At 34.8% G+C, this 17036-nt stretch overlaps 1 protein-coding gene across 6 annotated transcripts in view; it reads left to right on the top strand.

Moving 5' to 3' along the window:
* Positions 1-17036, top strand: part of PTBP2 (polypyrimidine tract binding protein 2) — a 47021-nt gene that overhangs the window by 10290 nt on the left and 19695 nt on the right. For 5 of the 6 annotated variants that reach the window (XM_068199763.1, XM_068199761.1, XM_068199764.1 and 2 more), the window contains exons 3-5: positions 3840-3915; positions 14906-15078; positions 15503-15646. In XM_068199763.1, coding sequence (XP_068055864.1) covers positions 3840-3915; positions 14906-15078; positions 15503-15646 — 393 coding nt within the window. The remainder of the gene's footprint in view (positions 1-3839; positions 3916-14905; positions 15079-15502; positions 15647-17036) is intronic. The other variant, XM_068199767.1, reaches the window with a different exon arrangement.

Raw genomic sequence — 17036 nt, 5'->3', positions numbered from 1 at the left:
GTATATTGTCTTTTTTGAAAGTGGTCATATATGTCAGTTTTACATAAATCCATTGATTGAAGCCATGCATTAAACATGATGTTTTCCCACCATGCATGGAAATGCTCTCATGGGGTCATGGGGATGCTAACATGGGCTGAAGTGAAAGGGCAGTATTGACTGTGACAAATTCAGGGTTTGCTCACTGCAAGATGTTAGCCTGGAAATTCCCTTGTTTATTTTGTATACTCATATTTTGGTTTCATAAAGAAATGATCTAGATAGCTCTGATCTGAGCAGTTAGTTATTAGTTTTTGTGGAAGATTTATGTAGATTAGTCTTCTTGACATTGGTAGGAATAGAAATACAGCATTGAAGACTTGTGCTGTTGAGGCCTAGATGTCAGAAGATGAGGTATTAATAGTATAATAGCAGTTTGTACTTCTTATTTTGTTCTTAATAATCTCCTTGCCTCATGCTAAAATGGATATTCAATTAGTCTCTACTGTGTTGCTATTACAGTAACTTTCCTTTGCAGTTTATGGTGAAATATAATCATTGTGGTGGTTTGTTATTTTAACTTAGACGAGAATGTTTTTGCCATCTCTGTATTTGAGATCTTCAATATTGTTATACAGTCTCAAACTTGCTTTATTCTTTAGAACACAGCGGTTTGCACAGACAGGGAAAAGAGTTAAGTGAACGTTGCTGTTGGATCTTCCTTCCTTGAGTCTGATTCTGTGTTCTCTTCAAAGGTCTGAGTTTGGTTTCCTTAGCTCTGAAACACTCAATACAATTACCTAATTTAGTTTAAAGGTTTGTAACATTCAACTAGGAGAATTTCTGTGCTTGAGACTAATTAAATATTTGAGATGCTTGGAAAACTGGTTACGATTTTGAAATTCATGTGTGACATAGCAGAGTGATGAAGGGCTTTGCTCATGGAGCATGGCATCCGTCTTTTTTGGCTTAGCACCCTCTAAAAGAATATGCACATAAAACCAAAACCTAGCACTCCAAACCACAAATCAAATAAAGCCTTATCTCTGCTGAATAAATGTGAGTAAAATAAGTATTTATGTCTATGTAATTTGGGAGGGACTGTGTTACACAGTAGTGCCAGTCAAAGAGCACACATTGGCTTACTTGAGATGCTTATATGAAATTGCTTTACTAGACAACCAAGATCTTCAGATAACCCTTTTGAAGTAAATCACAATAACCAGGCAGGTACTGCTTTTGATTTTGTAATTTACCACTTCCAAGTGGTAAATTACAAGTGTATCCAAGTCCATCATGCTGCAGAGCTGGTTTTAAAGTTACGTACAGAACTGAAGTACAGAAGGGTCTAGGCTGCTTAAGAACCAATTAGGAAAAATAACCATGTGTAGCTATTTGATCATTACTCACATGGTAAGAAAGATCTTTGTCTTTGACCAAAAGCTTGGGAAATACGTACAGGAGTGAGTTAATAGAGGTTTGCTATTCATTTGTGATTTCATGGGGGAGTTGGAAGAACATTTCATGTATGAACCTGTACATATGCGAGTCAGACTTTTGAACACTAATTTATGCAGATAAGACAAGTGTAGACTTTATGGTACAGGCCAGTGCAAGAAATTCACATTTCATTGTTCTTCTGAAGCAAAAATGTTAAATCTTTCAAGGGCAATGACAAAATCTTGTGATTGACTAAGAAGGTATTCATGAAATGTAAAATGATATGTTTGTAAATGAAGAGAAAACTGTTCATGAAACAGAAATACAGGAACTGAATATCTACTCTGTTGAGTAATTTGTGCTCCTTTTGTATTTTTCTGCTGTGGATTAAGAAATTAACATTTTTTTTCAAAGCCTGATTTACTAGGAACCAGAAGTTTATATAACCATTCTTGCATTCTGTCATTCAGCAGTTGCTGTTGTAAGTAACTTTCTGAAGCTGAAGGCAAATCAAATTTGAGATATTTCAGAATTGCAGAGTTCCTACAGGTTTTGGGAAGAGTGTTCATTTGGTACTGGGGTTGCTTCAGCTATTTATGTAGTAATTGCTGTACTGTTGCAAGTTTATGCCTGTTGTATTAAGGGGGAAAAAATGATGCTGAATGATCTCAATCAGCTGAACTCTGAACAGATTCAGTGTCTGCTGCTACTTCTGCCTATTCAGCTGAGCTGGCCAAGCTGCTGACAGGGGCTCCCAAGCAAAGCTAGATGGGTATTGCAAGCAGAAAAAAACTGCACTTAACCACCACTGAGTAACCTAATGCTGCTAGTAATCTTCAACTTTGCAGTATTCTACCCCTGTCAATATTGTGTTAGAAAAAGTAGAACATGAAAGGGAAAGAATGTTCATGTTTCAACTTACACTGAGTACCTGCATATTACATCAGTAGTAGAAAGCAATGTAGTTAGAAAAACAGAGAATTTCTATAACTTACCTATAAGTTGTTTCTCAATTCTATCTAGTTAATTTTTTCTTGGTTATATCTGATTAGAAATGCATCCTTACGTTGAAAAGGACAAGACAAATAGTCCTTCTCATGGTTCTGTCTCATCTTGGTATTAGGCACGATGCAATCTTCAGGGAGCTCTTGCTGATGTGATAGGCACAGCTTTGTTGCTTGCTACTTACCCTTACAAGCTCAGAGCATTCAGTAAACTGTATAGAGATTCTTCAGAGCTGATGTTGAAAACCAAGTAAACGTTTAATGGCTCTATAGGTGTGTACATGTATATAAACTTTAACATACTATTCTCTCTGTGGACACAAGTATAGTGCAGTATGAGAAAAAGGTAAGGGTTTTTATAAGTCTTTCAACTGTGCTGTCTATGAAGGTAATAGTCTCAGATTAATTTATTATGGAGTATTGAAGTGCCCTGTAAAACATATTCATTAACTATTCTTGATTCTCTTGTAGTGTCCACAACAGAATTAAACCCATTTATTTTAATAAAGATGGTAGAAACTGGGGTTTTTTTCCTCATTACCATTTTAGCAGTGACCTGGATTAGTCTTAAGGGTGCCGCAGGAATACTTCTGAAGTGGAAAAGAACCTATAAGAAATTAAAGATAATATTCAAAGGATGGTTTAAATATTTTGTTTATTGAAAGTTCACATAAAGATTTTTTAGGCTTTTTGAGAGATGAAGTCTTGAGGGTGAAGAAGGTTGGGGCATAAAAGAAAAAAAGAAACAACAAGGTGTGAAAAGAAGCTCTTCTTCAGCTGCATCAAGTGCCCATCTTACCATTTGTGGAAAGGGTTATCTTACATGGTTTTAATATAAGCCCTCCTCTGATTTTTGCAGCCCACTTTTAAGTTCATTCATTAATTGATATGTGTCATGTTTTAAGAACTACAATGAAGATGTAATTCCCTGCCCTAAGTTGTGTTTTGCAGAAAAAATGAATGTCCCCAAAATGAAAACTGATGTCATTTCCTGTGATCATTAAATCTTTGTATTTAAATAGGGGTGTTAAAATTGAGCTAAACTCCATATTTCTTTGTGTAGATTTCCCTTGTAGTTTCAGCTAGATATAATAGTTTAATATATATGTGTATTAAAATATTAAAACTTAAATTAATTTAAATGTTATTGAAGCTGAATAAATTTATTTAATTATATTTGAATTTGAAATGCTGGACAAAATTATTGTTCAGCAGTTCTCATTGTGTCCAGAGATGGATTTATTTCAGTGGTGGGTTAAACAACTGTGCTTAAGCTGCTCTCATTTCAGATTGCCATGTAAATATTCCGCTTTACTTAGATTTCAAATTGTTGCACTTATCTGAAAAGAGGAAGTATCATCTTTAAAAATCACAAAATAGAGGAAAAAAAATCTCTTACTGTCTCTTTCTTTTTAGAGAGGATCTGACGAACTTCTTTCAGGCAGTGTACTCAGTAGCCCGAACTCTAACATGAGCAGCATGGTAGTTACTGGTAAGTGATGCCCTTTCAAAGGAGAAATCTATAATTTATACTTGGACTCATTTCCTGTTTACAAGGGGACCACACCAAAACAAGAATCCGTTGTGCTATAGAGGGATAAACTGTTGGCTTGTATTAGAAATATAGTGACTTTGTATTTCTTACAAACCTTGGGTGTCTGAGAAGAATAATCCCTCAATCAACAGGCAACTTTCAGATGTCTGCACACAAAACTATTGGTGGGAGATGGGATGAAAAATCGCAGTTGTCTTGTACAGCTACCTTTAAAGTAAGGATCTCAGCTGCCAGGCAAAGGTAAACAGCCTGGTTCCTGTGTGACATCAACTTCTTTATGCGTGGTCGTCTGCAAGTGTGGGCATTGCAGGGAACACCACCGTGCCAGTTTCATAATACAGTGTGTATTGAGGAAGAGAGAGTTCTGGTTCACTGCTAAAGCAGGAAGCTTCACTTTGCTCTTTCAGTTTGAGATCACAGTGGTTGAATATCAGAGCAAAGTGATTGTGGCTATTCTTGAATCAATTTTCTGGTGATGCTAGATAGAAAGGTTTTTCATTAATTGGCACACACTAAAATGCCTTCTATTGCAGTTGATGCTTCTGTATGTTGAATGTACATTGAGTTCCCTTGGAAAGCTCATTTCAGAGGTCTTGCTTTTTCTATTTTTTCTTTTTCTACTGTACTATTATTTTTTTGGTGGGTTTTTTCTTTTTCCCCCCTCTTGCCTTAGAGATGTGGAGGAATTAATTGATGGCATCAGAGGGTTGCTGCACTTTCTAGTCAGTTGCCTGGCTCAGTGTTCTACTGTGCCTGATTTTCTGTATTCATGGGGTCAGCAGTATAATCACTGATATTAATAGCAGACTCTTTTAATTTTAATTTATTAGTAAGAGATTGGGAGTCAGGGTGCAATTTCATGTTACTATTAGGGTGCTGTGGTAACAGCTCTTGCCAGAATGGGTAGCTCTGTGCTTTCTCATCCTACATCTTTAGCACAAGCGGAAAAACCTCCAAATCCACATGTTTCTGCTACACTCTTCTGTTGGAGTGCTCATACACTTGCAGAATAAGTTAATGCAGCATTAAACTATTCTGACAAAATAAAGTAGTTTTTCCTTGGAGCATTTTACTGATCAGTCATGTGATTGCACAGTTGTAGACACAGTGTGGTATTGAGTGAAGGAGTGTGGCAGCAGAAGAAAACCACTTCCACTGGCAGTTCTGTAACCAAAGGTAAAGAGGGGTTGTACTTTGCAATAAGTCAGAAATGCAGTGTAGCCATAGCCATTTTGGAGGCCCAGAACATTTGTCTCTCTTCCCTGTTTTTCTTACTTCCTTCTGGTTCTGAAAGAGGTCCTTCTTGTTTTCATTTTCTTGGTGTCCTTTTCAGTCTTGGGTATTAATTAGTGCTTCATCAGTTTGGTTTACTTAAACAAGAAACTACTATGGAAAAGAGCTGTATGCAGGAGGGTTTGGGTGTCATCAGTGGATGTTAAGACAGGACCAAGTCCTAAATATTACCAGATTTTCCATATATTTTTAGATAAACTTTTAGTTCCAGGAAATAAAATGCAAATTAATTTATCAAAGGAAAAAAGAGGTAAAGGAAAAAAATTAAAATAAGAGTTATGATTTTGAGGTTTCAGAGGAAGAAATACGAAAGCTTGTCTAAGCAGCCCCTACATAGATATTCTTCCTTAAAAATTCTGAGAATGGAAAAGCGTGTTTTGATCTCGTTAGGTTAATGTATGGGATAGAAATTTGATGTATTTAACAGATACATTGCTTCCCATTTTGTTTTTATTTCCACCCGATTTAAGGTAATTAATGGTTTGGGTTCTTTTTTTCTTGGGAGTTTCTTTGTTGTGTGTGGGAGTTTTTTTTGGTGTGGGTGGGGTTTTTCTGTTTGCGTTTTTTGGCATCCATAACCATAAATGACTACTCAAGAAACAATCTCATTAGCAGCAGTGGTCAAAGTAGTGGTCTGGCTTCTGTAGTATCAGATGCCTGTTATTAAAAGTTTCACATAAATTCTGTAATATGTAAAGAAGGTTGGTGGAAAAATAATCCCAAACAAACAAAAACCTACAATCTGAACGCAGTACTGTAATTCAAGTCGTTCTCTATAGCAGTCTGTAAAAAGGGGGCTAGTTTGTTTGGGTGTTCTATTTTTTAAACATTTTCTTGGTATTTTATTCAAATTTCATTCTGCCTGCCTTTTTGAAGTAGCACGGAAAACCCCTGTAGAGTAGGATAAATCCTCTGTTCAGCTTCTGAATATATCCTCCCATAGCAGTCTTGTTCACTGTGAACCAGGAAGTACTTTTTCCAGACTTGCACAGTTTACAAGTTGAGATTGTAAACTCAGAAGTAGTTAGATGTGAAATTGAAACCTGTGTGTTAATTTTCCTGTAACCATCTCCTGAAACCAAATGAGTTCTAGTATTCTTTCTATCTGAATTGATGTCCTCCTTCTGCTTCAGTTCTGCTATTACTTTTTCTCTTGAGAAGAATTTAAAACTTTAGTCAATTAAGCAGTTGTTTTTTTTTTTTTTCTGTAACCAAGGTGATGAATGTTTCCCAAATTTTCTAGGGCATCAGGGACCCTGTGATCATTTATTAAGTCCCTTGTAAATGAGACATGTTGTAGATATCTGCCAGTGTAAAACAAATACTTGTTCTTGGCCTTTCATTGTTAGGGTTGGGAAGTGTCATGGTATTATGAGACTTGGCCATTGTTTTCTGGAGAGTATAGAAACCTATTATGGTTTTGACTGTGATATTTCCAATATCTGATTCTGTGATATTTTTCTAAGTAGATGGCTAGGAGAACAGAGGAGAGAGATGGTTTGTCTTTGTAATCCTCTGAGCCTTTTATTGGTGAAAGTGTACACATTCAGAGAAACAGTTATCAATAGCAGTGCCTTAGCAGGCCTAGACTTTGAGCAAAATCTTGTCAAACACAGCCTCATTTCTTTCTCTGCTACAGAAATATTATCCTAAACCAAAATGCCTAAGTTGTCAAAAAAACTACCTTTTCTTGGAAGGGGAGGGGTTTTTGTGGATCTGAGGGCTGTGTCATTATGGGTGAGACTGAAGATGGTTTTTTAAAAATGAACATCCTGCCTTTTTATCATGGGAACATGGGAACAGTTCCTTTAGTGATGATTTTTTTTTTTTTTGTATTCAGCTGCCATTCAGTGAGAATACTGTAGTACTTTAATGCTTTTATGAATACTCTTGCTCTAATCTTCTCTCCTAGTGAAAGGCTTGAAAGGGGAATGATTTCTCTGCCCTATAGGGAGTCTTGCAGATGAATCCTCTCCTATTTTTTTTGTGAAAGAAACTTGTGAAATTGGTGAACAAATTTTTGATTTGCATTCTTACTGATAATTTGAACCACTGGTAATTCTCTTAAAAAAGCTACCATCTTGGACATGGCTCAAAATACAAGGCCTGATCCTTGGGCATTTTCTAAACAGTTTTGACATCTGTATCTATCTTCCAGACTGTGTAGGTGACAGCGTGTTAGTGTTACATTAGCAGTCACCACAGGTGAAGTTACTGTTTTAGGTACTTTCTATGTCTTTTGTAAAAGAGCAGTCTTAAGACAGTAAAAGAGCAGAAATCTAGACTTGGATTAAGATGACTTTTACCTCTTAATTCTGAACCCTGTTTTGGACAAATTTGATTGCTGTCATTGTTGAGGAATTTCATTTAAGTGTTTATATTTAAGTATACAAGATTTATTTTTGTTCCTGAACTAGGTTGGACAGTATGGGAGAATATTTTTCTGTAAACATTAAGGGAAGGATCCCATCCACTAGATTAGAATTTGTAGCAAGAGAGAACAGCTTGTAAAGTACAAGATCGGCAAATATCTAAGCGTAAGAAGTTCTTTTTTTATGTTACATGTGTAAGTTTCTGACATTTTTAACACCAGCTGGTGTGAGTATATTAAAGTTGTATTCTCAGAACCACAGGCCTTTTAGTACTGCTTAAACTACTGCTAGTTTTCCTTTAACTTTTTTTGAAAATATTGTCAAAGTCTATTCTTATTTTCTGCCATACTCTTGCTTGATTCTGATTTCTTTGGAGAGCATAATCTTCTCATAAAGTTCCATAAGTTAATTTTTTTTGTGTTGGCGCACAATGACTAGAAAGGCTCTTTAAGCTAAAATACAATTTGGTAACAGGATTCTGAGAAACCAGAGCTGTAACCAGGATCCTTAAATAAATATTGCTGATTCTGACATTGCTAGTGCTTTTGAAGACATTAGTAAGACAGATTGCAAATGATTATACATAAATAATTATTTTAGCTTTCAGTGCTGTATGTTCAGTAAATACATAGCTGCAGTTGTTTATTCTGCAGATTTTAAATGCAAGGAAAAAAATTTCCTTATCTTTAAAAACTGGAAAAGTTGTTTCCTCTGTAAAGGGGTTTCTTTTTCACTGAACTTTGTATGAGGCTTAGGCTGTTCAAGATGGAGGATTGCTTAATGGAAGTTGTAGGAAGAGTTATCTGTACGGAGATGCTCATGCCATGAACTCATTGCTGAAATCCACATACAAAAAAGGTAACATTTTTAAGGGATGTAGATAAAAAGTGAAAGATGTTGATGAAAGTTTTATGAAAATTGGCTTGTCAAAGACAAGAAGAATTGACAGGTTTTCTTGTACAGCTGCCATCAATTTCATTGTTCACATTTGTGTGTTTAAGGTAGATCAGTCGAAACATTCCAAAATCACTTTGCAGCTGAGCTCACCAGACTCCTGGAGCTTTAATGATACTGTTGATCTTGTTTTTACTTAATTAGCAGGGAATGTTAGGAGTGACTTCAGTAGGTAATTCATTGTATTAACAGAATACTTAGCACTGAGGCATACAAACTAATAATATTTCAAGTGCTGTATTTAACTTGGGCAGTAAACATAGATGTGTCATAGATGTGCCATTTTTGCTAGCACATGAAATAAAATTGGTTATTAGTTAAAATTAATGATGCTTAAACTTAGGTAATTTACTTCTGATGTTTGCAAATTGATTACAATTAATAATAATTGGAAAGATTTTAAGAAGTACATTACATGTGGTTGGAAAGTATTGTAATTTAATAATGTTGTATACTTTACATATTTATACAGATATGCAGATTTAGAAACTTACAAAAATAAAAAAATCTCAGGGTGGGAGAAATAAAATGTGGCTTTTATTATTAATTTTGGTAATTTCTGTCTCTATCTATGGTACCTAATTGTTCTACTTCAATTGAATTTCACTCTTGCCTGTGGTATTTTTACATATTTTTAAGGACTAAATTAAGTGCATCCATGTTGGACTGCAACACTGAACAGCCATATACCATACTGTAAATATGTTGTCAAAGTTGCTTAGAAAGCTCAGTGCTCAGTACATTTTGAAACAGGTGCAGCCTATGTGCAGGTGTGCCAATTAAAAGCTGTATTAAAGTTTTCTTTGTTTCGCTGTGTTTACTTATTTAAGCTCAAATTCCTCTTAAGCAATAGTCTTTGTAGTGTAAGATAGTTTTAATATTGGTTGGTCAAGATTTTCATATGCACATGGCTCAGGTCTGTGATAAACAGCAAAATACCCTATTAACAAAAGTGTAATTAACGCTGACCATGTAACCTAACCTTCAAGGTTAACACGTGGACTTCAGACACCTTCATATCCTATGTGTTTTTATTGTATTTTTGAGTGTAGTATCTCCTTTTCTTGTTCTTTCAAACATTTTGAATTCCAGATTTTATCTTTAAGTTGAACTTTTGAAGATTTACATGCTAAAGCAAAGGTCCTGTATATTTGCTTTTGGGAGCCTGGGAGAGGTCACTGGATCAGACAACAGTTCTCTTCCTACATTCTATCACTTACATCAGGGTAGGGTACATCCAGGAAAACTTTTTTTATGAAAAGAAGTTTCCAGAAATGAAACCACAGTGGGCTCTATTATACAATTTGTGATTGCCTGCAGTTTGTTGCTGGTTGGTTGAGGCAGATGATTGTGTTCAGTAGCCACTGCAACATTTTAATATTTGTCTGGTCATAATCCACAACTATAAACTAGATTTCTGCAATTGCATTGCCTTTCTCTTAGTCACTTATTTCCTGTCTGGATGTGTGTCCTATGTTCTACTAGCTGATAACATTAAATTACATATATTTAGCCAAGGGAAAACAAGAAGTTCTTTCTACATAGAACAGCACTGAATACTACTGCTATTAAGCTTCTCGTCTTTAGTATGTACAAACTGAACAATCCTTTTTTTTTTTTTACTTGGTTGTTGGTATGTACTGGCAGTTGTGAAACAGAGTGATTTCTGCAGGAAGTATGTTTATAGATTATTTCACTACTGCAGATATGCAGGAGTTTATGGACAGTGTCTCGTGGTCATTTTTACTTTTTTTTTCCCCCTTCTTTTCAGGAACTAATGGGTGAAAACAACTTTATATTATATCCAAATTTTTTTGTCAGTACCCACACAGTTACATTTCTGTATTAGGAGATTGTGTGCTTATGAAAGAAGTTTATTATACAGAAAAATTATGCATCTAAAATCAAGGTTTCAGAGCTCTTAGGTCATATTTATATATTTCTTTTCAAAAATGCAGAGAAAAGCTCCTCTAGGATGAAATTTTATTAAAATATGTTTTCAAAAACAGTTATTGTCAGATAGTAAGCTATTCATTCTTTACTAGGAGTTATGCTGAACTTGAACAGTTTTTCTGCAAAAACTGCTTGGTTGCATTGAATATTCATAGCTTGAATCATTGAATGACTTGGACTTACAACATGCTTTGTGTATACTGCAGTTCATTTTGTTGCTTTTTTATATAAGTTCCTATTTCTTTGTTTAATAAAATAAGAGTTTCTCACTGAAAATGCCAGGACCCAAGTTGTTCAGATTACGGCCATTTAAAGGCTTTGTCAACTTGTAAGCATTCCATTTCAACGAGCTGATTTATACTGAATTGAAGGAACTCTGTGCAACAGCGATGTGGCTTATGTATCAATTATATTTAAATTGTAGTATCCTAGCTGGATGTGAGAATAATGCTTTGAATATCATTAGTAGATATATCATTGTTTCATTATTTAGATATAGTTGCCTGATGTCACACGGAAACTGAATTCTTCATCTCCTTGGTGGAGAGATGCACAGGACTTACATCAATGCTATGGTTGTTACAGAACATGAGTTTTTAAGGTAGTCTGAATTGAATAGAACCATTCTTGTGCTCAGTGGAACTTGGCAGTGCAGGGTTAATGGTTGGGCTCGATCTTTAAAGGTCTTCTCCAACCTAAATGTTTCTATAATTCAGGGCTATGTTTCTAATTTTTTGAGTTTATATTTTTTTAAAGCTGTGTATTTGCAGCTATAATTTGATTTGTAAATGAACTAACACTGTGTTTTAGTTATTCTCCCAGTGCTTTTAAAAACGTTTTCTCCCAATGTAAATATTGTAGCCTACTGTTTTTCATATTTATATTTGTTAAAGTGTTAGCAGTAAAATGTTTGAATTGGATCAGGATTTTCAAGTCCAGTGAAAGCCAAACTACCTCATGAAATAGTAACTTGCCAGTAAGTCTCCAGTTTAACAGCAGTAGTTATTAGACAGCTTGTGAGGTCTCCTTCACCATCCTTTGGCCTGTCCCCTAGGTTTCAGTAATTTTGTTTTAAGTGCTATATGGGGAAGGATCTCTCAGTTGTTGCTGCTTAGGCATAGACTCTATTTCTGCCAGAAGACCACGTTATTCCTCTAGTACCTTGCTCCCCTTGACTTGACTTTTAACCTTTATGGACACTGATTCTGCTAATAAAATTTGTTAGAGGATGAGATTGTTGTTTTAAGAGTTAAATTCACCTTTCAATGGCTCTGAACAAGTTGTGTTCCCATGTTGTAAATGTGGCTTTCTGTTCCCAAGTGCAATTTAATGATGCGTCTTCAGCTGAGAAGTACCATTTATAATGACAAATAAGAGACTACAGTTAGAGAGGTTTCATACAGTGCCAGAATCTCTCAATAACTCTCCTAAAAGCTAAATTTAATTTGTTTCATGAATGTCTTGAAAAGTTCACTTGTGTATGTGCATGCATATTTAGTGTATGATACACACTTCATTACTGGAACAGGAAATTACTGTTAGGTGATGCTGAATGGATAACCAAAAGTAGAAAAAGTACATATTCTCTTTGCATTCAGCAGCTGACATGTTCATTTCTTCTGTCTTCCAAAATCCACTGTTAAATCTTTTGGCATAAATTTTGCTATAAGAAGGTGAGCTTCATTTTTTAATGAATGGTACCAGTTCAGCTTTCATTATACAAGAGATGCTTTTGCCAATAAGTAATAAACAGCTTTTGTCATGTTTACTTGCCCTACTGCTAAAAACTTTTTTTTGGGCAATTCAGCACTGAGAATGCTTGTTGCCAGTTCCCCAGTCCTGTCCCTCCCACCCCGTTTCCTCATTTCCATATGTTCTTTTGTGCCTAATTCTGTATTTTTTGTATATATTGCTGTAATATATTTATCTACTTTTTTACATAAATGTTTTGCCCAGACACTTGTCTACATAGCTTTTTTTACAGTAAGTAAAAAAAGTTAAAAGTATAGTGTAGTTGAGGTTTAAGACCATGTAAAAATAAAATTATGTGAGAGGCTTGTATATGTGAATTAAGTTAAAGCTCTTAGTTGCTGATTAGGAAAAGATACACATATTTAGTACAGCAAAATGCTTCATATAGGCTTATTCTTTAAACTTACTGCAGCAAAAGATGAAAAACTATGTAAAATGCCAGTATTAGGTGGCAATGCTAGTAGATGCAACATCAGTTGGGTAATATATTAATTAATAAATTATTGTGTTAAATAATTATTAAAGAAACATTTAATATACATATATGTGAGTGATTATATACTGGCCAACAATACCTTTACTAGAAATGCTGGGATTGCCTGGAGCCTAATTTAAAAAAGAGTTTTAGTGTAACGGAAAGTAAATTCCTGGACATTATGCTGTGGAAGGGTTAGTATGTTAAAATTGTCTGTTGAAAACCACACAAAAGACAAAACAGTTCTGTCAGTACTGATCTGAGCCATCATGGTGAATGGTTTTCTGGTGATGGAAAAAAAAAAAGATTTCTTAATTTCAGAAAATCCTTTGGTTTGAAAACTTTTTCTCATTTTCATTTCTGATTGGTAATGTTTCATATTTTTTGAAACTTTGATGAATTGAAATTATTCAGAAAGCTGAAATATGAAGGGCATTGGACATGTAGCTTCAGTATCACTGTAATTCTTTTATCCTTTGCAATTTGCCTTGTTTCTTCTGTTTGGGTTTTTTTATTTTTGTAGAGATTTAAATTGAGAACTCGGGAAGACCATTGTGTGATGGGCTTCAGGTGAAAAGTAAAAGTACTTTTTCACAAACTCTGGCTGTCTGTCTCTTTGAGATAGTGTTATAATGTATAATTTTGAACAAGTGAAATATGGCTACCTGGAAGCTCAATCTCACATATTTGCCAAAATGGTACAGGTTAGAGTCCTTTGTAGACTTCAGATCCTAGGTCAGTGTGTATTTTTCAAATTTTGCTTTTCTGTGTTCCACCAAAATTTGTCTTTCTCTGCAGCAGGCCAGATTAAAATACCTGCTATTGCATGGATTCTAGCACTGTCAGTTGGAGATATTGCTAGCTGAATTTTGACCAGTCTGGAATGTTAGGTTTTTGTTGTTTTGTCTGCTGTAGTAAGGTGGAAAACACTTTGTGTTCTTCAGTGCAAGAACTTTTTACAAGCTTAGCTATGGAAATTTTTTTTGGAGGAGGGTTGATGGTAGTGGTACAGGGTGTGGGTATTACTGCATGATGTGCCTCTAAGGCATACTGTTTTAAACTAATAGGATATTTTGAATTTTGTATTTAGATTAATCTAAATATCTTTTTTGGTAGAAGAAAGGGAAGTCTTGTCACTTGTCACTAATATCTAAGTGCATGCTGATTTCCAGCACTGATTAATTAATTATTATTATATCTTATGACAGTATTGTTCTTTAGCTCTTGACTCTGATGTTTACTCCACTGGCATATTTCTAACCAAAGTAAATAATTTTTTTCTGGCCTTCTTTCAAATGCAAGATTTCTTCCATCCAACTGGTAAGCTGTGTATGAAGCAAAAGGAACTCCAGTTGGAATTTTGCTGTAATTCTTTGCAGGAATTCTGGAGAGTATTCTAAATAGTTTTTCTGGTGTTTTGTACATTGATGCTAATGCTCCCCTGATTCTTTTAGGGACATTTATCTGGATCTTCTCCCATCCCCATCTGTGTTGGCTGCATTGTGTTGTTAGTTGGTTTTTCCTTTTTCATGAGTGAGCTCATAGTTCAGAACGGGCATTTTTCTACCTTAAATTGTTGGTTTCATCAGGCTTTTCTGATGTCAGTCCTCTGGGTCATCCCCTTTCTCTGCCCTGATCTTTCCCAGCATTAATGATGCTTCCTGTCTTCCTTTGTTACTTTTCTACTTTTTGTGTCCAGTTCCTTAGTGCAAGCAGTTCTTAAAAAAACTTTGGGATCTATTAATGGTTCACCACCATTTTATTTCTTTCAAAAAATCTCTGGGTAGTCACTAACTGTTTTTACTTTAATTTATGTTGGAGTTCTTATGTGAGCCCTTGTTAAACATGATTAATATGTTATTCCATGTTATTATATGAGATGCTTTGCTGAAAGTGAGGTGTAAGAGATTTGCTGTGGTCTCTGTCAGATGACTAAGTCTTGAACAGTCCACCTTTCATGAAAGTAGCATTTGTCTCTGCAGAATTTGTTCTGAAGCCTTGAATTTGACTTAAATCAAATGAGATAGCTCACTTAAAATAATTTCATGTTTATCATTAAAAGCATTTTTTAATGAAGTATTAATAGTATCAGTAAAATTTTCAAATAGAGTCTGAATATGTCTTTCAGCCAATGGTAATGACAACAAGAAATTCAAAGGTGATGATAAAATGGATGGGGCTCCTTCTCGTGTTCTTCATATCAGGAAATTGCCTGGAGAAGTGACAGAAACAGAAGTTATTGCTTTAGGTTTACCTTTTGGTAAAGTAACCAACATCCTGATGCTGAAAGGGAAAAACCAGGTAATTTGTTGCTTTCCATTTTTTGATATGCTTACTGTCTGATTTCAAAATCTATTGTTAAAATGCTATTGAAGTATGTCATAAAGCAGTAAGTATTCTAGAAAAAAAGAGCTTTTGTTCCTTTATTTTTTAAAATGAATTTACACCGTCTTTTAGTAAATTTTGGGAGGAAACGGGGGATGGTTGGCAGCTACATAAAGCAAAAAGTTATTTGGAAGATAAATATTTATTATTGCATCTTCACAGATGAATTTTTGGAGCTAAGTAGCTTAGCAAATAAAGTTGATATGTGTAGAATGACATTTTCTGAAGACTTGATATCAGCTTATTAATATGTGTTATCAAACCCTTTGGTTTTTTATGTACGGCTAATATGAAGATTGCCTGCTTTGTATATAGTGAAAATGACCTCTTTTAATTGCAGGCATTTTTGGAACTTGCCACAGAAGAAGCAGCTATCACTATGGTTAATTACTACTCTGCTGTGACACCTCATCTTCGGAACCAACCCATTTATATCCAGTATTCCAATCATAAAGAGCTAAAGACTGATAACACACTTAACCAGGTATATTTACTGTTCAGTAGTATTACAAATGCTGACAGTACAAGATGAGGCATGGCACGTGTTCTTGGCTCATGTGCCATATGTTTGAATCATTTGGATTTGTCCACTCCTGTAGTCTTACCTATGATTGTTCCATTTTGTGGCACTGAAAGGGATTTGCTTTCTCTGTGAACTTTCCATTACAATAAATTTTCTTAATGTGTCCTTAATGTCAAAAGGCAAGGGTTCTGAAGTGTGTTTTTAATAGTTACTTAAAAGTTCTAAATAACTTCAAAGTTTTTGTCTTAGTTTATAGACTGTAGGATGGTAGAATTAACTTTCTTGTTCTGACACCTGAGATTCCAATGCCAATTTGAATTCCCCTAGTGGTAATGGCTAATGCCAATGCCTAAGTTTCAGTTCTTTGGATGATCACTCCAGTAGCACAGGTAACCTAAGCTTGTGATCTGCTTTTTCTGGAGAATAGTACCATGATGATCACTCTAGAGATAAATGTATTTAATAACAAAACACCATTTTGCTCTTGCCTCTCCAGGACCTATTTCACAACAAATACAGATACATATGTCTGTTTTTAGTAAACTTGAAGAATTAACAAAAGTAACGTGGTGACCAATTCATACAAACTATAGAGAGATAAGAGACTCAAACCTACCAGAAATCTGATGGTTATTTTAAGATTAATTTCTTATGTTGCATTTTTGATTATACAAAAAACCGCATAAGTGCCAAATTAGTTTCTGTTAATTGTGTCCTCTATTAGGTCATGTAAATAGTAAAGTTATAGCTGTTGCCTTTGAAACAATTTCAGGGTAATCTCTGAAAGACATTTTGGTTCAGATCAAGTATAGTGGTGATTTTCCTGTTGGTCTTGCTAAATAGTCTTGTTCCTTAAAATACTTTTATTTATTTTTATAGAGATTACCCACCCTCTCAAATGTCAGTTACAAAGAAAAATAAACACCTTAATTTCCCTCGGATAGAGTAGGGGATGAATTCTGTCTTCCCTATGATGGACATACTGCCTTAAGAAGTGTTATCTTATGTGTCCTCTGGTTTCTCTGCTGATATTCATCTGGTGCTTCACATGTTCACCTTTTCAACCTGTAGGATGTGCTGACTTTTCAGCAGCTTTTATGCCACTGTGCATATTACTATCCCATCTTAACCTGTATTCCAAATCTTCCAGAAAACTTAATTTTAATTAAAATTTAATTTATAACTGTATAATAGAAATAGTTACTTGGCAGTAAGCATTCTGTAACTATCTCATAAAGCATTCTATAAATCAAAGATGATTGAACATTGTTTTCTGTAAGAAATAAAGATAATGCAGATATTGCTTGTAGTCTGGTATTTTTATGGATACATAATATAGATACAAAATAGT

This window comes from Anomalospiza imberbis, chromosome 9 (assembly GCF_031753505.1).
Source record: "Anomalospiza imberbis isolate Cuckoo-Finch-1a 21T00152 chromosome 9, ASM3175350v1, whole genome shotgun sequence".
Classification (NCBI taxonomy): domain Eukaryota; kingdom Metazoa; phylum Chordata; class Aves; order Passeriformes; family Viduidae; genus Anomalospiza; species Anomalospiza imberbis.
This window is presented reverse-complemented; position numbering and strand designations above follow the sequence as displayed.